An 18969-nucleotide genomic window follows, 5' to 3' on the forward strand; every position below is an offset into this window, starting at 1 on the left:
AATCTCGTTATTTTTTTCTTCTGGGCTGTTTGTCCTGGCTCTTTCCCTCCTCCCCTTCCGAAACCACCACCTCCATCTTCTCTCACATTTGTGGATTCACTTCTGAACCTTCCCTTCTTTTTTACCCTCGAGAGCCTCGTCCACCTCGGGACACCGTGCAGTCACTCCTTTAGCACCCGCATTAACCGCCTCGCCGGCAGCTCCCAGCACAACAACTATCAAGCAGCCCTCGTCCCGACTTCAGACGAGAGTGAGGTCCTAGCTACCCTCGCGTTGTGCCGCCTCCGCCCACGTCCCTCGCAAAACGGTCTCGTTGAGACGACCGACCTGCCTACCATTCACATTCACTCATTAGTCTTGATCTCCTCTTGTTGAAACCGCACACACCAACTTTGCGTTCATCTTCTTTCGAAACGCCCGCCAGGAGCCGACCACCACCAACCCGATCGCCCCGCCATACTCTGCGTCGCTGTTCACTTCGTTGGCCGTAGGCTATTTGGCATCTGGCACGAGAATTCCGCCGCTTTTTCTTCACCAACATCACGCAACCTGTGTGTCGAGCGCAATAGTTCCTTGTAGGGAGATACCAATCCCGCGATCGTCATCTGGGCCGCATATTCTTCGATCGACACACGATTCTCCGCCTACTCGAAGTCCGGGCTAGACACCAGTTTAGAGAGGGAGCACGGCAAGGTAGGGAACGAATTCATCTGTCTGGTTATTTCAGGTTATTTCATGCATGGGCTTCCGTTCTAGTGCGGCGCGACCCTGGCACATTTCCTACGCTGCATCCGCACTCTGTTCTCACCACCACGACCTCGGCGCCAAGGTGTGAGAAGGGACGATCGCGACCACGCGCCGGCGGTGCGAATCTGGCACTGACTTCTCTTTTTTATACAGGCGCTCCTTCGCCCTCGGGCTCTCCAACTGGTCGACCGAGCACGCCAGCAATCAGCAGCCACGGGCTGCATTTGGTCTTTGGAGTGACCACAATTGCCCATGACCATCCAGTCCAGGTCGGGCGGCAACTAGTTTCTTGTTTTCTTGCGCCAATTCACATTCTTTTATCCTTTTTTCAAAACAGTTTGGCGCGGCCCAAACTATTCATTCTGTCCATATTACTTTCCGTCTACGACGATGAATCGGTTCCGGAACAAGAAGAAGGGGAAGGATGCCGTGGAGGGCGAATCGAGCTCAATGTCCCTCAAGGGATTCTTCAGCGGCAAGAAAGTTCAGGAAGAGGAGGTCAAAGAGGAAGTCGACCTCACCACTGCTCTGCCATCCCACGACGAGTTCCGTACCAGTCTTCTGATGACTGGTCTTTCCGCCCGCTTCTCTATGCTACGGGAGCAAGACGACCCCAGTACAAAAATAGGCAAGGCCAGCGACGACAGCGTCTTGTTTCCCAAGCATTCCTCACGGCTCTTGGATTACGGCTTCCAGGGAGATCTGAATGATATTGCCGAGGTGGAGTCGCTCAGGACACCGTTCGGAGGCCGCCTGGACATGGATGACGCGAGCTCGACCAAGGGCAGCATCATGAGCAGGGGAAAACCAACTGATGGCAACAATCTGTTTGGTGGAAGGCAAAAGATCGTTATCGGAAACCGGACTTTGTACGAGAGCGACGTGTCGATGTCCGCATTTCAGAAATGGAGGCGGGAGGAGAGGGAGAGGCAGCGAAGGTCACAGGAAAACGAACGCGAGGACTCTCAGGACTCCCAGGACCCCTCTGCAGACACTCGGCCACGTCCGAGTGAGGAAGGTTCTGCGCCGATGAGGTCGGAGTCGCCCGCATTTATCGACTACAACCAGAAGCGCGGGACGTCATCGACTACGGCGTCGTCTCTGGCGCGCAACTCCACCGCTGCCACCTCCGTCAACTCGCAGGCTGCTGCCTCTATCAAAGACTGGCAGCCACAGCCCTCGGCACCTGCCTCTGCCAACGCTGGCGCGACTCTCGATCGGTCTGTCACCAGGACAAGGAGGCTTTACGAGCAAGCTCTCCACCAGGATATGCATGACCAGCAATCAACGGCCTTGTCTCGGATTGATACCCTGACGGGCAAGCGGCCCTTTGCCACTCGCTCTCCCGATCTGTCATCCAGCACCACAATCTCGCCTACCGGATTTACTCCTCTGAATGAGCGTCGCGCAATGTTGACCAAGGCTAGTGCCCCCAACCTGCGGACGACGGCCTCGCCAACTACGGCTCCGCCGCCTCCCCCGACGGACATGGACTCCAAGGTCTCGAGCCCAGCAGAGTCACGATCCAACTTGGTCGGAACCCCTCCCATCAGCCCGCCGATCAGCGAAGCAGGCGAGTTTTCGGCACTGGCTATTCAGCCAAATGATCGAGGCAAGGCTACGGCTCTTGGTGTGTTCCAGAAGCCCGCGCAGCAGTATGACGAGTCCAAGTACGCCCAGCGCCAGCTCCAGCTGCAGCAAGGGCGTGAGACTCCTACACATCGCACCCGTACCGAGTCGAACGCTACTGGCCGTTCGCGGTCCTCGTCGACGAGCGAGAGGCAGCAGTTCGCTCCGAAACTGGAGCTGTCAATCCATACCGAATCCAGTCGGCAAGGGTACGGGTCACAGACTTTTCTCGACACCTCCGAAACTGAAGACGAACGTGTGCCTGACGAGGTTCACCCTGCTTTTAGACAGACCGCTCTCCCAACACCGCAATCCTTCACCTCGAGGGCCAGCACGGAACCCTCGCCCGTGTTTGAAAAGCCAGAGTACCCGTTGACTCTATCGCACAACGAGTCCCCGGAGGAGTCGCCTATGCTGAGCCCCCCCTCGGGGTCCGGTCTCGGCGGCATGGTGCGCCAGCATATGCGATCTGAGAGCGGTGCATCATCCATCTACGCCGCTCCCCAGTCTGCCGGCGTAGACACTCGGTTCCTCACCGACGCCCGTGACTCGTCCGTTCTCGGCAACATGATCTCTGGCCTTCGGGCTAGCACCCTGGAGTCGTCGTCGTGGAATCCCTACGGGGACGATAGCCGGACCCGAGATACGTTGCTACCCATTGATGAAAGCTTTGACAAGCTGAAGCAGGAAGACTCGGTCGTGAAGGGAAATGAGTCTAAGCCAAGCAATGACGAAGATAATGACTTCGCCAGCCAGCTGGCCAACGCCCGGAGGCGGGTCCAGGAGAGACTTGTCTCGTCCTATGCCGAGTCTGAGAGCAGCCGACCAACGTCTCCGTTGCCAGCTCTTGAGTCGCCGAACGAGCCACCGGCGAAATTTGGTCTTCTCCGGGGAAAGTCCAGCCGGGGCTCTCTGATTGACAGGAACCGCGACACTTCCGGAGGACCCAAACCTCTCAAGCTTCTCGGGCTCGGGTCTGTGACAATGAGCACCTCGCCGGGCCCGGCCAAACAGACCTTCGACGACGCTGGACTCCCCCCTATGAAGGAAGAGGAGGCCGAGTCTAGCTCTGGTCGGGTATCCGAGTCGACGGACGCTGGCGCTAGGCGTAGTGACGACCGAGACGCCGATGCGGCGTCTACAGTGTCTAACGATAGGGATGACGACAACGTTCATCCAGGCCTGCGGGCCTTTCGCAACGCCCGCCGGGAACTCCAGAGGCGTAAGGAGCTGGAGACGTTGGGCAGGCACCACGGGTCAAACCAGTCAACTGGTGGCTCGTCAGTCGAGGACTACCGCATGAATGATGGTGAGACGGGATCCAGGGCCGCTAGCAGAGAGCGTGGACCACCGCCTCGATCCTACTACCAGCGACGGGATCCTAGTCAAGATTCGCGCCGCAGTGTAGCGTCGCGGTCTCCTCCGCGTGGCGAGAGGGACCGCAGCGGATCAGAGGCGAGCAACAGCAGGGCTGGCAGCCGTCCGCCCCCCCCTCGACTGCGAACCAATTCGTCTGCATACGATCTCTCTGGCCAAGGCCCCATGAGCGCCGGCCCCATGCTCCGTCAGCCCATGGTGCGGTCCCCTGGACTTCCAGGCACCGACATCCGCAGGTCTCCCATCATGCCTCCTCAGCCGTACCCTGGATCTTCACCAAGCAGGTTTGAGAGGTCGGCATCCTCGGGAAACCTGAGGGTGCAGTCAGAGAGGCCGACTCTTGATATGTCGGGCTCCCCGATGTCGCCAAGTGTCAATGGGCTCCCTCCGTCTCCCCGTCTTGCTGGCCCTCGCAGTGGTGCATCGCCTATTGTGCCTGTCGGCGGTGCCCAGAGACGCCCATCAGCGCCCCCAGCGCCCTCGCCCGGTGGCAGTACAACGAACAGCACTCTCCAAGAGTCGATGAAGAAGGTCATCAAGAAGAAGGACATCTCGGATCCGACCTTCGTCATGAGCACCAGCCGTGTCCCGACTGTCAGTCTGCAGGACAATGGAGAGTCGGGCCAGCGATCGCGCAACAACTCCAAGTCTAGCAGCAATGGAGGCGAGTACATCGCGCCCCCGCTGCCGCCCATCAACCCTCGTCGTACCAACCGTATGACTGGGTTCCTGGGGCGTAAGCACAGCGACGCTGAGGATCCTGATGTCCGCACGGAGAGCTTTGCTAGGTCGACCCCGGCCTTGACGATTCCTTCCAACCGCACGGATGGTGGCGACATTCGCAGCGCCTTCTCCGTCAGCGACGACGAGGATGATAAGCCTCTCAGCAGGTGGCGACTACGCAAGCCAAGCTCCGAGGCCAGCAAGGTTCCTCCGCCATCGGCTATCCCCAACCCATTCGGTTCTCCCAGGGATACGCGAGGATTTGCCGCTGCGGGACCCCCTGCCAGCCGCCATCTCGTCACACCGGCTGCGAAGCCATCGTCGTCGTCTTCCAAGAGCCCTTATGGAAATAGCATGATCTAGTCTTGGGTCTCGCTACGGTGCCGCCTGGACTACCGGGAAACAAGAACTAATTCAAGACGAATAGAGAAAGAAAAGGGCGGATGACATAAAGCAACAGCAAAAGCAGAACGCAGAACATGCGTTGGATCTGAGTTCTTTTTATTACTCTAATTTCTTGGCTTTTTGATTCTTTTACAGCAGGGAGAAGCGCGTTTCTACTGCATCGCCTAATCTTCTCGGCACCTTTCACACAGTCAGTCGCACAAACACGAAGTTAACGATCCTCGAGATACCTCCACTGTATAACAGGGTGTACAAATCTGATTCTTTTTTACCTTTTTCCTCACTCTTCCTTATTTCGATTCCTTGATTCTCTCTTCGTTGGCGTTAAGGCTTTCGATTCCCTCTGGTTTCCGTTTTCCAAGGCGTCCTTGCCCGTTTCGGTTTTTTTCTCTTTGTTTTTTCTTCTCTCTTCGGACAGATAATGGGACCTTGTCCTGGCTAGGTGACCATTTGGCTTCGCTTCTTGGGTGCCTACTTTCACCCCATTCTTCGATTGCTGGTGATCATTATTACCGCCCTGGGTCGCTCTCTGCTTTGATCGACTGCTCGACAGAAGAGGTCTGGAACGGTTCTTGCGGATTTGTCCGCTGGAGTTCGTGAAATTGAACAGGAAGCTGTCAGACCCCGAGGGCAGAAGTGGGCATTGCCACGCTCTTTGCAGCGAGGAGCCTTGGGGCACTTTCTTTCCTTTTCTGTCCTTGAATCTTTTGCGTCTTGATTCATTTTCCTACTTTGTCGTCGAGCCTCCTCTGCTGTTGCGATTCCCCACGACGAGGACAGCCAGGGTTGCTGAAGTAAAACAAAAAGTCCCAGATGTCTGGGCTTCTGGCTAATGCTTGTTGCTCGTCAGCCTGTGTTCGTGATGCCCTGACCAAAACCATTGTTGATCCCTGCTGTCTGTTGTGTTTGTCAGTGAAGGAAGGTCCTGTGCTGGCAGGTGCCACTTGCTGTATCAATTCGTGTGTCCTGTTGCCGCACCCCGCACGTGAGTTCCCGACTCGTTTGGTCCCCTCGACTTCCCCGCGCGGTCCGGCAATGACATGCTAGGCAGGCTCCTGCATGCTCCTGCCAAGTTTGGGTCAAGTCGTACAGCCACTGTGATGCGGCAAGAACGACCTGGTGCTTCCCGTCGGACTTGCAGCAGGTGCCACAGGTGCGCAGGTGAGGAATACCTGCCCCCCAAAAAGTGTTGGCATTCCGTAATCTCTCGTCAGCAAGCAAACGCTGGATGTCAAAATAGGGGGGGAAAAAAAGAAGAAAAAAACCGAAACTCAATCTCACTCATCCTACGCACACTCTAAACAAGGAGTCTTTTGAAGCATCTAAAAGTGATCCCACCATCGCAACCGTTGCTATCTCATCTCTGCTTGGTCAACGACTAACGCCTTTGTCTTGATCAGACGACAGCGGAACTTTGTCGACACAGGCCGCATGTGAAGGGCTGATTTTTCCTGTTCGAGTTTGCCTGCGGACCCCTAAAGCTTTCTTGCGCAATGGCCTTCATCCGTCCGTACCAGGAGTCCGACTTTGATGCGACGGCTTTCATCGTGAGTTCCCGAGCTTCCTTTGCTAAGAAATGACCTAATTTTAGCGTCTTTCGCTTCTGTACCTATTTACCGTACTTATTCGCCCATCCAACGTTTTGCTACGAGAGCCTGACTGAAAGCAAAAAAAAAAAAGTGCCGCGCAACCCTCCCGCCGACGCTGCAAAAATCGGAGCCGGCAAGGCGCCTGGCGCCCTACATCTGGACGCACCAGTACACGGACCTGGCGCCGCGGCACTGCCTCGTGCTGGACGACGGCGCCGGCCGCTGCGTCGGCTACGTCATCGGCTGCCCGGACGTCTTCGCCTTTGCGGCCGGCTACCACGCCTACGTGTCCAAGCGGCTGACGGCGCCCGAGTTCACGCCGCGCCAGATGGCCACGCGCGAGCCCTGGTCCGTTCCCGGCGGGGGGGACGGAGGAGAGGAGGGGTCGGAGGAGGAGGTGGTGGCGGTCAACGAGCAGTTCCTGCTCCAGGTCGCGCGCAACCCGCGCTGGCTGCTGCTCGAGGGCGCGGGCGGCAAGGAGGCGCTGGTGCAGAGCCACCGGGCCACGATGCATATCGATCTGCTGGAGCCGTTCCAAGGGCAAGGGTGGGGCCGGAAGATGATCGAGGCGTTCGTGCAGACGGTGCGCGAGGCCGGCGGGCAAGCGGCGCACGTGGTGGTGCTGGACGAGGAGACGGGGCTGGGTCGCGGGCAGGAGATGGTGCTGGACTACGGAAAGGGGATCCACATTGGCGTCTCGGGCGAGAACACAAAGGTCGTGCCCTTTTACGAGAGGGCCGGGTTCAAGGTGTACCCCGGCGGCGAGGTCGAGGGGAACGTGTGGATGGTCTATGATCTTTGAGAGGCTTTGCCCGTATTGTGTTGGGAGGCGCTACTAGAGTAGTCCAGCCCTGTTTTCGATATGCCCAGTTTGAGAGCAATGAAGCCCGGTTTTGTAGTATGAAGCACGAGATGATATGTACGGGAGGCGTGTGTACAAGCGAGAGCAACACTGCAAATCAAGTATATGCGAAAAGAAACAGCATCCTTCTCCCTGGTTGAGAATAGTCATCCACGTGCTCTGGTGGCGGAGGGATATCTCAGTTGGTAAAAAGCTCGACGCAGTCGTATATCTGTCAAGGTGGCGCCAGGCAATGGTTAGCAGCCGCGCAATACAGAGATTGAATGAATGACTGGAACGAGAAGGGGCAAAGGAAAGCGCCCGATTACACATACAAAATTGGGACTCAAAAAGGCGCTTCCGCTGCTCCCCGATAGAGACTCGATGGTTATGGTGTTCTGCCCGGCCTTGAGGGTGCCGGCGGGGATGTTAACGTCGTAGACGTCCCCCCAGCCCCTGTACGCGCCCCTCGTCACGCCCCTGCTGTCAATCTTGACGGGCGCGGGCGGGGAAGGGCCGGCCCAGCCGTTGATGGTGGCGCGCGGCCTGGAGCCCGCAAACGACAGGGTGGTGGCGATGCGGAGGGTGGCGGCGGCGGCGGCAGGCGGCGGGCTGGCCAGGTTGAAGCGGATGGTGGTCGGGTTGTTGACGGCCTGGAACTGCGCCATGGGGAAGTCGGCGGGCGCCGAGGAGCCGACGGTGTAGGTCAGGGGCCCCCAGGCGGCCATGCGGCGGTCGCTCGGGTGCATGCGCAGGAACCTGTCGGCGTTGCGGAAGCCCGTCGGCTGCCCGTCGTACTCGCCGATCTTGAAGATGGACGTGGCCGCGGGGCGGAGGGTGCTGGCCATGTTGGCCGTCGCGGTCCTGCCGGCCGCCACGGTCACGGTCGCGGTGGCCACCTTGTACTCGGTCTGGTAGAGCACCATGGTGTAGGTGCCGGGCTTCATGGCCGGGGACTTGAAGGCGCCGCCGTTGGGGCTGGCGACGGTCCAGTACTGCGCCTGGGCGTTGTGCCAGTGCACGACGGGCTGGAAGGACGACGGCACGCCCGAGACGGTGCCCGAGACGAAGCCGCGGCCCGAGGCCGGCACGTAGCCCTGGATGCCGGGGATCTCGTCGAAGAAGGACAGGTCTGTGTCGCGCAGGGTTGGACGGCCGGAGCGGCTAAAGCTCATGACGTACGGGCCGTGCAGCCCCATGCGGTAGGGCTCCGTCTGCGCGTGGCCGCTGTTCATGTAGTTGTACAGGTTGGTGGTGCTGCCGCCGGCGTTGTTGGACTCGATGTCGCGGAAGAAGGGCCCGCCGCTCGACGACTCCATGTTCGGCACGACGACGCACACGTGCATCAGGTCCGAGCCGCCGTAGACGCACTGGGCGTCGCGGTCCATGAAGCGCGTGCTGCTGTAGAACTTTGACCGGGTCTGGCCGTTGACGACGAAGACGTCGGACCCCTCGACCGTCGAGCTGCTGCCCGCCGTGGTCGAGGCGTCCCCGAAGGGGTACTCGCCCGACAGGACGTTGGCGTTGAGGCGCGCGAGGAAGCGCAGCTCGCCGATCGAGGGCTCCTGCGTGATGTGGGTGGCGAGGAAGATGCTGCTGTCGCCCTCGCGCACCACCATGTAGTGCGTCAGGGTCGGGGTGGCGCAGGTGACGCGGACGTAGCGCTTCCCGCTCGCGCCGCCCGTGAGCTGGCTGGCGCTGACGGTGGCCGAGCCGAGGCCCGAGCCGATGTGCGTCCCCTGGCCGCCCGAGGACTGCAGCTGGGTGCCGCGGTAGAGGATCGAGTTGATGTCGCAGCTGCGCGCGTCGACCTGGAAGACGAGCGGGTTGGCCGAGCCGGCGTCGATGACCAAGTTATTGCCCGACCGAGTAAAGCCAAAGGCGGCCAGGACGGTCGAGGATGTGGCCAGCGCCAGGACCAGCAGGCCCTGAACGAGGAGGCTGAGGTGGGGATGCATAATGCCGCGCGCCGCTGCTCGCCTGTCGAGTTGTCGTCAGCCGGGAGGAGGTGTCAACAAGTCCTTCAGCGCGGCCCTGGGGTTACGAGAAGGACCACCGCCGCGCTTCCCCGGATCTGGCATCACTTTATACGTGGTGGCTATAGCGCAGTAGTCACTCTGATGCAGCTTCCCCCCCGCAATGGACAAAATCCCCGGACCATGTCGTCCTCGTTTCGCCGTCTGTAATAAGTGGTGGTGGGATTGATGCTGTGTTTATTGGTGGGGTTTTACTTGGCAGCTGTCCAAGTCCCTCCTTGATATCACTTCCTCGTCAGGTACCCGCTGAAGGAATATGGGGGCCGCCCGCTGAGGGGTTCAACTTCTCCAAGCTCGACCTTTACGCGCGCCAATGCTGGCATTGTGGCCGGCCAGTCACAAGGTAGTAGCAGCAACACAACAATGGACGGTTCGGCGGTGGACCCTCCGACAAAGCCAATCATCCGCTGCTTATTTCCCGAAGCCATCACATGCATAAGAAACGAGCTTCGGTAGTCTCGAAATCTACAGTATTTGCTCATGTCCCGGGTTGAGGTCTTATTTCTACCCATCCAAGCCGACCCCCTCCATTTCTTCACCTATCTAGAGCCTGCGACTGACACTACGGGAACGCAAGAACAAAACACATGTCAGCCGAGCCGAGAAGGCTCCGGGAGCATAAAGAGATGGGGAAAAAGAAGACTCACCATATCGTAATAGACGCCCCTCCTCTTCAGCAGGCCCGCATGGTCCCCCCTCTCTAGGACCCGCCCGTCCCCGAGCACGAAGATGACGTCGGCCTTCTGGACCGTGGCCAGGCGGTGGGCCACGACGACCATGGTACGCGACCGGCGCGTGCGCTCAAACACGGCCTGAACCGCCCGCTCCGTCGTCGAGTCGAGGCTCGACGTGGCCTCGTCCAGCAGCAGCAGCCGTGGGTTCCGCACCAGCGCCCGCGCGATCGAGAGCCGCTGCTTCTGTCCGCCCGACAGCGCCACGCCCTTGTTGCCCACGGCCGTGCCGTAGCCCTCGGGCAGCGTCGAGATGAAGTCGTGGATCCCCGCGTCCTTGCACGCCTGCACTAGCGCTTCTTCCATGTCTGTGGCCTTTTCGCTGTTGGCTTCTTTGGCGTTGCCTGGCGCTGGGGATGCTGTGCGTGCAGAATACCTTTTGCTGGCCATCTTCTCCACTCCCTCTTCGTCCTTGAAGCCGGCTCCTCGAGTTTCCTCGTAGTCCATCCCAAGGAGGATATTCTCCCGGATGGTGCCCTCAAAGATGCACGGCTCCTGCGCAACCAGCGAGATGTCTTTGCGGTAGCTTCTCAGGTCGAGGTTGGAGATCTCGATCCCGTTGAAAGCGATCCTGCCGGCGTTTGCCTTGTAGAACCTTTCCAACAGCGACACTACGGTGGTTTTGCCAGATCCCGAAGGACCAACAACCGCTGCGAACATTCCCTTTTCAATCTTTGTGCATGGGAGCCGGTTAGTTTCTCTGTTAAACGACTTGAAATTCCGCATGGGGAATTCCTCACCGTCATGTTCAGCCCGCTCAGCACAGGCACGTCCCGGGTGGGATATCTGAACCAGACATTCTTGAACTCGATCTTGACGCCCATGTCATCGTCGCCAAGATCGCCCCTGTCGAGGGATATTAGTCCCCCGTCACTGTTGTCCTTTGTCCGCAGGTCGACGATCCGGTTGGCTGCCACTGAGGCTTGTGCGATGTCTGTTTTTTCGGCCCGTCAGTAAACGTCCTCTTGTCCGGCTCGTTTCAGCGATTAGAATCACAGGGAATGTACTTACTCGGAGCGAAGCTCAGCCATTGACCTGCACCAACGCCGCCCTTTTTTCACGTGTAAACAGGTTAGTGGAAGTGTTCTTTGTTTTCTTTCTATTGCTCTTCGGGGTGGTTTCCAAGGCATGTCTCACCTGAAGCACGGCAATATACACGACAGCTATTGAGGCACCGCTCCTGTCAGTGAAACCAGATCGTCGGAATATGACGCGGCGCCACCGGGCACTTACTGTACTGGAAGGGAGCGTACTCGTGCTCCGCCATCAGCTTTCCGCCATACCAGAGTATGAAAGCCATGCAGAGCAACGATATGCTGTCGCTGAGGGCAAACAGCGCCGTCGACCCGCTGGACTTGAAAAAGGCCGCGCGCGTGTGGTCCCTCAGGAGCTTCGCGTAGCGGTCGCAGATGACGCGCTCTAGCGTCAGCGACGACACGGTCCGGAACGCGCCCACGCCCTCGCTGGCGAACTTTGCGCTCTCGGCAAACACGGCCATGCCCATCATCTCCAGCCGCTTTTCGTACCGGACCCGGAAAAAGGCCGCGCCCAGGATGAGGGGCAGCATCGTCAGCACCGTCACCAGAGCCAACTTCCAGCCAAAGTAGAAGGAGATGGTGAGACAGCCGACCACGCTCAGGACCGAGACGAGCACAAAGGCCATGTTCATCCCGAGAAGCTGCTGGAGCTGGGCCGGGTCTGTGGCCAGCCGGGCAGTGAGTGCCCCTGCCGAGTTGCCGTCTTGGTCGAAAAACGACGCGCGTTTGGAGAGCATGTTGCGGATGTACTCCTTTCTGTAGTGCCGGATGATGTGCTGAAAGAACAAAAGATGACTTTATCAGTAAATCCTGCTCTACTAGACCGAGCCAGACACATTGGGGAGGAGCATGGGTAGGGAAGGTAGTAACGGACAACCGAAAGAGTGGTCGCGGACCAGCCCAGGGCAAAATAGCTCAGCCCAACCCCGGTTGCTAGCACAACAAACATCAGACACCAAAAGTTGGCTAGGCTCTGCAGCAGGCCGAAGTTGCCCCAGAGCTGGAATATCGACACCGTATTGGCAAAGAGGAAAGCCTGTATTGGCGCGCTGGCTGTGTGTTGACGTGCGTTGTGCTCAAGTGTCAGCTTGAACAAAGCATTGATCGGGTGGGCGAGCATCAAATTGGTACGTACCTCCACCTGCCACCGCACCAGCTCCCAAAAGCAGGTACCACGGCCAGCGCCGCTTCTGCTCCCTCAATAGCAACGTAAAGCTGCCGAATATGCCACGCTTCCTCTTGCTCGCCCCCGGCTGCGGCTGGCCCGAGGAGACCAGCGTCTCCTCGTCTCCCTGCCGGCTCTCCTCGGAAGTGACCCAGTCGGCGGCGCTCTTCTTCCCGTGCGAGTCGGCCCCGCTGTCGCGCTTGGGCGTGGCGTCGCCGTCGCCGTCCTTCTCCTCCCCGCTGAGGCGCTGCGCCGTCGCCAGGCCGTAATAAAGGCCGCCGGGCCCGCGCGCCATCAGCTGCTCGTGGGTGCCCTGCTCGACGGCCCTGCCGCCGCGCATGACGACGATGTTGTCGGCCCTCTGGATCGTCGAGAGGCGGTGCGCGATGGTGATGGTGGTCCGCCCTTCCGACGCCCGCTCCAGCGCCGCCTGCACCACCTTCTCGCCCCTGACGTCGATGGCGCTCGTGGCTTCGTCTAGTATCAAGATCTTGGGCCGGCGGATGATCGCCCGGGCTATCGCCAGACGCTGTCGCTGGCCGCCGCTCAACTTGATGCCCGAGTCCCCGACGAAGGTGTTGTACCCCTGAATGTCAATGTTTTTTAGCATATCGACTTGCTCTGGATCGCGAAAGTGGTCACGCACCTCTGGGAGCCGCTGGATAAACTCCTCGGCAAATGCCTCCCGACATGCCTCCTCGACGCGCTTCGCCTTGTCCTCTTCCGGCGAGTCTTCCCACTCGGTTCCAACTAAACCGTACGCGACATTTTTGAAGATCGAATCGTTAAAAAGAAAAGGCTCCTGCTGGACGAGGCCAATCTGCGCCCGCCACCAAAACAGATCCATGTCCTTGAGCGGACGGCCACCGATCTGCACGATCCCGTTACGGAGCCAAAGAACCTGTTTTTTTTTCGCTCTTATGATTCAGCCGAGACGCCCGTCACTAGAGAGAGAGAGATGTCAAATAGCGGGGAACCGACGCACTCACACCAGCGTTGCTCACGGGGTCGCCGTCCATCTCGTACCAGCGCTGCAATAGCGCCACGACGGTGCTTTTGCCGGAGCCCGAGGGCCCGACGATGGCCGTGACCTTGCCGGCCGGGAACCGGACCGTCAGGTCGTGCAGGACCCGCTGCAGCGGCCGCGCCGGGTAGGCGAAGTTGACGCGCGTCAGCGCAATGTCGCCCGCCGCCGACGCCTCGGGCGCCCTGAGGCCGCCCGTCTTGGGCTTGGGCAGCTCGTGCACCTTGCGGAAGATGCCGGCCGCGTTTGCCGAGCGCGCCGCGGCGCTGATGGGCGTGCTGAGCGTCCCGACGGCGCCCGTCATCATCATGACCGAGAGGAGGACGCTGGTTTTGCGAGGGTTTAGCGGTGCTGGTTCATACAAAGGTTTTTGGCTGACCGAGCCGAGAGGAAGGGGGTACTGACACGATAAGGACCTCGGGGCTTGTAATTCTGCCTTCCATGTACATCTTGAGAGAGTACCAGAAGCAGAGCGCGAAGGTTCTGTACTTGTTGGAAGCGCCGAGATTAGTATCCTATATCCTAATAGTACCGCTGCGAAGTACAAAGATCAAGACTCACGAGTATATGGCAAAGAAGACTGCACGTTTGCGATGTATTGAGATGAGTTAGCCATGACCTAGACAGAGTCACCACTACCTCCAACCTCCCATATACACTGACCAGGCGCCTGCTGGCAGGCCACAATCGGCGACATCTTCAACCCCGCGCGGCAGCCCTGGTCGACAAAGGCGTCGTACCGCCTCGCCATCTTAGCCTCGGCGCCGCAGGCGGCGACCATGCGGGCGGACGAGAAGACCTCGCTGGCGACGGCGGCGGCGGCGATCTCGCAGCGCTGCACCTGGTTCATGGCGCGCACGAGCATGGGCGTGGTGGCCGCGTAGACGGCGGCGATGAGCACGAGGCCGCTGCCCGTCACCAGCGTCAGCTCCCAGCTGTACAGCAGCGACACGATGAGCCCGGAGCCCACGAGAGAGACGGCCTGCAGCAGCACGGCCACGTTCTCGGCCACGCCCTGCTGCAGCGTGCTGGCCAGGATGGTGATGACGGCCGCCGTCTGGCCCGGCGCGAGCGTGTCGAGCATGGACACGCGCATCGAGAAGACGGCGCGCATGTACTCGAGCCGGATCGCGGCGGACATGCGGAGGCTGCTCATGCGAAAGCCCAGCTGGTGGGCAGGGGTGGAGGAGTTGGTTGGTTAGATCTGGAAACTGCCCCAACACATAGGAGTATCGACGAAGCTTACAAAGGCAATGTAGCTGAATGTAAACCGGGTGATGAACAAATAGACCAGATATAGTCTGCAAAACCCCAACGGCAGGTTAGTATTCAACCCCCTGCCCTTCTATAGCGGCCAAGTCAAGGCTGCATCAGCACTTACACGCATTCGATAATGAGGCCTCGAAACTCCTGCTGCGTCCGATCGGGCCCCAGCTGGTGGTAGTAGCCAGTGAATGATGCAAAGACCTTACCTGTTGGGCCATCATGTCAGTGGAGGCCAAGTGCGGGTGACACGCAGCATTTTGGCCGCCGTGTTTGCCGATAAGCACGTACCAAAAACAACATTCATGATGGGCATCGTGACCCCTGAGCAGATTGATGCCAAGACAGACGCCGCCATGAAGAGCCGATCAAGCCATGTCGAGTGCGAAAATATCCACTATTGTCCAGGGGGCTACAGGTCAGCAATGGCAAGAAGAACAAAGTGTGGCACTGATGGCAGCGGAGAAGAAAGCTGCAGCAACTAACCATATAGTTCTTAAACGCCGTCTTGCGGTCCGTCTTGAGACCCCACAAGCCGCTCTCAGCTTTGCCAGCTGCCAGCGCGCCGGCGACTGCGCCGGCCCCGGTTCCGGCTGCAGAGCCACCGAGCCCCGCTCCAGGCGCACCGGCGTCGCCACCTCCACCGACGCCTGCAGCCCTTGCAGGACCCCAGGGCATGCTAGCCCCGCCACCCAAGGCGCCCGCGTTGGCGGAGGACGCAAGGGTGGCGGCAGAAGGCCTGCTAGACAGGAGGCCGGGGGTCGGAGTGGTCGCGGACGGTCTGTTGGACAGGACGCCCGGGGCCAGCGTGGTGGCCGACGACTTGGTCGACACGCCGCCGGCTGGAGTCGCCGCCGGTACGGGGAGCTGGGGCTGCGGTAGCGACTCCAACGCAACCGAAGACGCCTCGGCGGACAGGGGCCCCTGTTGCTGCGTGCTGCCTGTGGGCGGTAGTCTCCCGCCATCACCAAAGTTGCCGCCGTGACTGGTCATGGGCGGTGATGCAGCACCTGGTGATGGCGAGCGTGGCAGCGTCTTGCCCTCGTCGATCGTAGGCATGGGGGTTGCGGCCGTCGTTGCAGGTGCCGATCCCACCACAGGTGCCGCAGGGTCTGCTGTTGTCTTGCTGGGGGCTTTGTTTTCTGTTGGCAGCGCCATGTTGACACCAAGATGGGATGGATGTACTATGGTGGGCCACCAGACCGAGTGCTTCAGGGAGCTACGGTGACTAGAGAGCGTCCGCCCTGCCCTTTCCCCCCACGGCGCGCCCGGCTGCGGGTGACGCGTAGAATGGCTGTAACCTCGCCTGCGTCGGAAAGGGCTGACCAACTTCCGGCTCGCTCGCTGTCTCTTCGCGGAAGTGGACACCCAAGCATACACGCTGTTGGCAACACTCGCAATTGGGATCTCGATGAACTGGCTCTAGGGTGATAATGTCACATGCTGCAGTCAACACTGGTGCTGTTGAGAAGGGTGGACGCTGAGGACTGGGCGGGTGGAGGCGGGCCAAACGAGAGAGATCGCCGATACTGAAGAGCAGTTGGCCCGCTGGAGACAACTAGCTGTCGGGAGTAGACCAAAAGCCCTACGCAGCAAGAGTGCCACCTTGAGGAAGAGCCAGAGCGGACAGCCGGCAGATCTGGTTTCTCCCGAGGCCTGCATGTCCTGTAGCGACGCAACCGCCACGTAGCTCCTGCTCCAACCCTTCCTCGGGCTCCCACGCTTTCTCTCAACATCTCCCGCACCTAATCTCGTTGCTACGGGCCAGACCAGGCCCACGGCTGCCAGGGGCTCGGAGTAAAGGAAAGAGAAATGTATTGCGGTTTCGGGCGTCGGCAAAAATGGCAGGCAGCTGCACCCCGGACATCGGGCGCCGCTGGCCCAGGCCTCTGTGTATGAGGTGCAATTTAAGCGGACCCGTCAATGAAAGGGGACATAGCCACTTGAGGAAAACAGGGATAGTCGGCAGGACAAGAACAATCAACCTTTGGTGCCCTAAACATGAGAGCAAAGGAACTCACCCGTCATGTTGACGGGGCCGGATCGGAGCTGACCAAGGTCCCGGGCCATCACGCGCCGGGGGCCAGAATGGGTAAAAAGTCCATCATTACTTCATAGCCAGTAGGCACCCCGAAGCGCAGAGAAATACAGTTTTGAGATTGGCCAGGAAAGCCCACCGGCGATATAGCGAGCGCGCGGCTGCTTGTACCCGATACGAGGTTAGTGATAAGCAACCGAGTGGGATATATACCGGCACTCATCATGGATCCGTTATGCAAGGCACAGGTCAGGTCCTTCGGCTAAGGGGTCTGTTGCTTCCCGCCGTCTCGCTAGAACGGCGGCACATTCCCCTTTTGGACCAGAGCCTCTTGGGAGTCTGATAGCGGGTAGGGGTTGTGCCGCTGCCACACCACGGAGCTCATCACTTCGATTGTGAGATGAAAGATAACGACACCCTGCAGGGATTTCATGCAGGGAAACTCCGGCCGTTTTGCCGTCCCATGTGCCGGCTCCAGTGTGCCGACGCCTGCAACCCTAATGAGCCGCCGAGTTATCTTTCAGCATCCGGTTTACCCAGCTACGCTTATCTCGACGGCACATTGGACTTGTTGCATCACCGGACAGATTGCGGCTTGCCAATGCTATTCCCTCATTTCAATTTTCACCTCTCTCACACACCCGATTTTGGTTGTCCTCGCCCCGCTCGGTCGAGAGGAGTCGCAGCGATGCGATTCACAAGGAAAATGGGTTGAAAGAGACTCGCGCCGTGCCCCCAAATGTGAATAGTTGAAATCCACATCTATAGTAGTCATCTGGAAATCTACGTAGTATCTGGAATATGTCACGGATCCTCACCGGTTCAGTATTTCCCAGGATCTAGACAAAGGCGCGACGGAGAAGATGGTATATTGGTGCGAAATTCCAGTTGCAGTCAAACTAGACAACCGAAAGCCAAAGACAACTCAAAGTGAGCTGGGTTGATTGAAGGAGATGGTGGGGGAAGCCAAAATTGGTCACTGGTGACCACCTATTTGATCCCATACTCGGCCTTCGCCATGCGAACGACGTTACCCAGCTCCTTCACCGTGTCCTTGTCGCGCGGGAGTGTGTGGCCCTTTGCGTGGTCAAATAGGTATGCCGTGTCTGGGTCGCACACGTTGTACAGAGCCATGGATCCGTGGAGGTAAGGATCGAGGGAGCCAACTGAACGCCTGTCAGCGGCCAAGAACGGCCAAGAGAGGAGTCGGCTTGTGGAAGAAACATACTGATGTGACACGTTGGGATCGTGATCATCTCCTCGCTCTCGTCGCTCAGGACCACCCAATGCGACTCCGGATCGACCGGGGGCCAGCCTGCGAAGAAGATGGCATATTTGAACATGGGCTTGATGCCCTTCTTCTTCAGCCGCCTCTGCTCATGCAAAAGCAGGGTCGAGGCCACCGTGGCTCCCTCCGAGTACCCGATGATGCCGTCGAACGGGCCGTCCTTGTGCATTATATCCACTAGGTAATCGAGCGCCCGGTGGAAGCTTTTGTGGCTGGTTGAGAGGCCTTCGGACATGAGCTCACGCATCGTGTCCTCGGGCGTTTCACCCTCGGGGAAGTCCCGGATCCGATCTAGAATATCGTCATCGCCCGACTTTGCCGTGTCCTGGTCCGGCTCGATGAAGCGGTAGTACGGAGGTTGGCCGAAGTATTCGTTGAACCCGCCCGGGGGGATAGCCTTGCACGGGCCGTGGATGAAGTGGAACGTAGCCGTGTTATCCGACGTGAGCTCCTTCACAATGGGTGCTGAAGTAACGACTTGCTGTCAGCGTTGTTGCGAGCGTGCCTTGATCTCTGTCATGCCCGTCGAAACTCACCCAGCTGGACCTGGAATTTCTGTCGTGAGACAGTGTGGTTAAGCAATGTCCTTAGATATCAACAGTTGTTCGGTCCGTAATTGATGCTTACATCGGAGCTGCCATAGGCACCAGGGAGGCAGAGAAATCGCATCGTGAGTGTGCAACCGACAAAGGGATGAGGGCAGTATCGACGACAAGCGCTGGGCGGCCGATTGCCAGTTTGAGGAGAAAGACTAGAGAGAGTTGAAGAGAGGGAGAGAAATTGGGGATGAAAGAAACAACCTAGGTGATCAGGGAGATCAACGGGCGAGGTCAAGATCAGAAGCAGTGACAAAGTACAGGCGAGTACCTGTCACTGAACGTGAGAGTAGGAATGAGCACTAATAAAGAAGAGCGGGCTGGTGTGGAATTTCGTTGGTCCGAGAGCCAGAAAGTCACCATGGGGTTGGGATATCTCGGCTGTGGCGCTGTCGCAAGCGCGTCCAGGCCGTGTCCTTGGATCCTGGAAAAGAGAAAGGCATCCAGATTCGGGGTGGGATCGCTGGTACGCGGGCGGCG

General features: G+C 59.1%; 5 protein-coding genes across 5 annotated transcripts; 2 read left to right on the forward strand and 3 right to left on the reverse strand.

Moving 5' to 3' along the window:
• The first annotated feature begins 65 nt into the window (after nucleotides 1-65).
• Nucleotides 66-5786, forward strand: GGTG_03160 (hypothetical protein). The gene is made up of 2 exons (XM_009220938.1): nucleotides 66-693; nucleotides 901-5786. Exon 2 carries the CDS (start codon nucleotides 1138-1140, stop codon nucleotides 4837-4839), a length of 3702 nt encoding a protein of 1233 aa, XP_009219202.1. The 5' UTR covers nucleotides 66-693; nucleotides 901-1137; the 3' UTR covers nucleotides 4840-5786.
• Nucleotides 5787-5953: 167 nt separating this feature from the next.
• Nucleotides 5954-7463, forward strand: GGTG_03161 (hypothetical protein). Its single transcript, XM_009220939.1, has 3 exons — nucleotides 5954-6209; nucleotides 6282-6428; nucleotides 6562-7463. The coding sequence occupies exons 2-3, from the start codon at nucleotides 6375-6377 to the stop codon at nucleotides 7270-7272; spliced, it is 765 nt and encodes a 254-aa protein (XP_009219203.1). The 5' UTR covers nucleotides 5954-6209; nucleotides 6282-6374; the 3' UTR covers nucleotides 7273-7463.
• A 47-nt stretch (nucleotides 7464-7510) lies between these two features.
• On the reverse strand, nucleotides 7511-9269 carry GGTG_03162 (hypothetical protein; the record flags this gene model as incomplete). Its single annotated transcript, XM_009220940.1, has 2 exons — nucleotides 7511-7543; nucleotides 7647-9269. The coding sequence occupies 2 exons, from the start codon at nucleotides 9267-9269 to the stop codon at nucleotides 7511-7513; spliced, it is 1656 nt and encodes a 551-aa protein (XP_009219204.1).
• Nucleotides 9270-9882: 613 nt separating this feature from the next.
• On the reverse strand, nucleotides 9883-15725 carry GGTG_03163 (hypothetical protein; the record flags this gene model as incomplete). Its single annotated transcript, XM_009220941.1, has 17 exons — nucleotides 9883-9909; nucleotides 9995-10750; nucleotides 10819-11012; nucleotides 11090-11129; nucleotides 11216-11241; nucleotides 11312-11891; nucleotides 11990-12168; nucleotides 12251-12866; nucleotides 12927-13181; nucleotides 13270-13630; nucleotides 13710-13787; nucleotides 13866-13884; nucleotides 13968-14472; nucleotides 14551-14605; nucleotides 14686-14776; nucleotides 14859-14964; nucleotides 15054-15725. The coding sequence occupies 17 exons, from the start codon at nucleotides 15723-15725 to the stop codon at nucleotides 9883-9885; spliced, it is 4560 nt and encodes a 1519-aa protein (XP_009219205.1).
• Nucleotides 15726-17595: 1870 nt separating this feature from the next.
• On the reverse strand, nucleotides 17596-18562 carry GGTG_03164 (hypothetical protein; the record flags this gene model as incomplete). Its single annotated transcript, XM_009220942.1, has 4 exons — nucleotides 17596-17771; nucleotides 17834-18358; nucleotides 18430-18448; nucleotides 18521-18562. 4 exons carry the CDS (start codon nucleotides 18560-18562, stop codon nucleotides 17596-17598), a joined length of 762 nt encoding a protein of 253 aa, XP_009219206.1.
• Between the last annotated feature and the right edge of the window lie 407 nt (nucleotides 18563-18969).

This window comes from Gaeumannomyces tritici (genome assembly GCF_000145635.1).
Source record: "Gaeumannomyces tritici R3-111a-1 unplaced genomic scaffold supercont2.2, whole genome shotgun sequence".
Taxonomy (NCBI): Eukaryota; Fungi; Ascomycota; class Sordariomycetes; order Magnaporthales; family Magnaporthaceae; genus Gaeumannomyces; species Gaeumannomyces tritici.

Coding starts and splice junctions, on each gene's coding strand:
- GGTG_03160 (XM_009220938.1), top strand. CDS start 1,138: ATGAATCGGTTCCGGAACAAGAAGAAGGGGAAGGATGCCGTGGAGGGC.
- GGTG_03161 (XM_009220939.1), top strand. CDS start 6,375: ATGGCCTTCATCCGTCCGTACCAGGAGTCCGACTTTGATGCGACGGCT. Junction 6,429..6,561: donor TTGATGCGACGGCTTTCATC/GTGAGTTCCCGA, acceptor AAAAAAAAAAAG/TGCCGCGCAACCCTCCCGCC.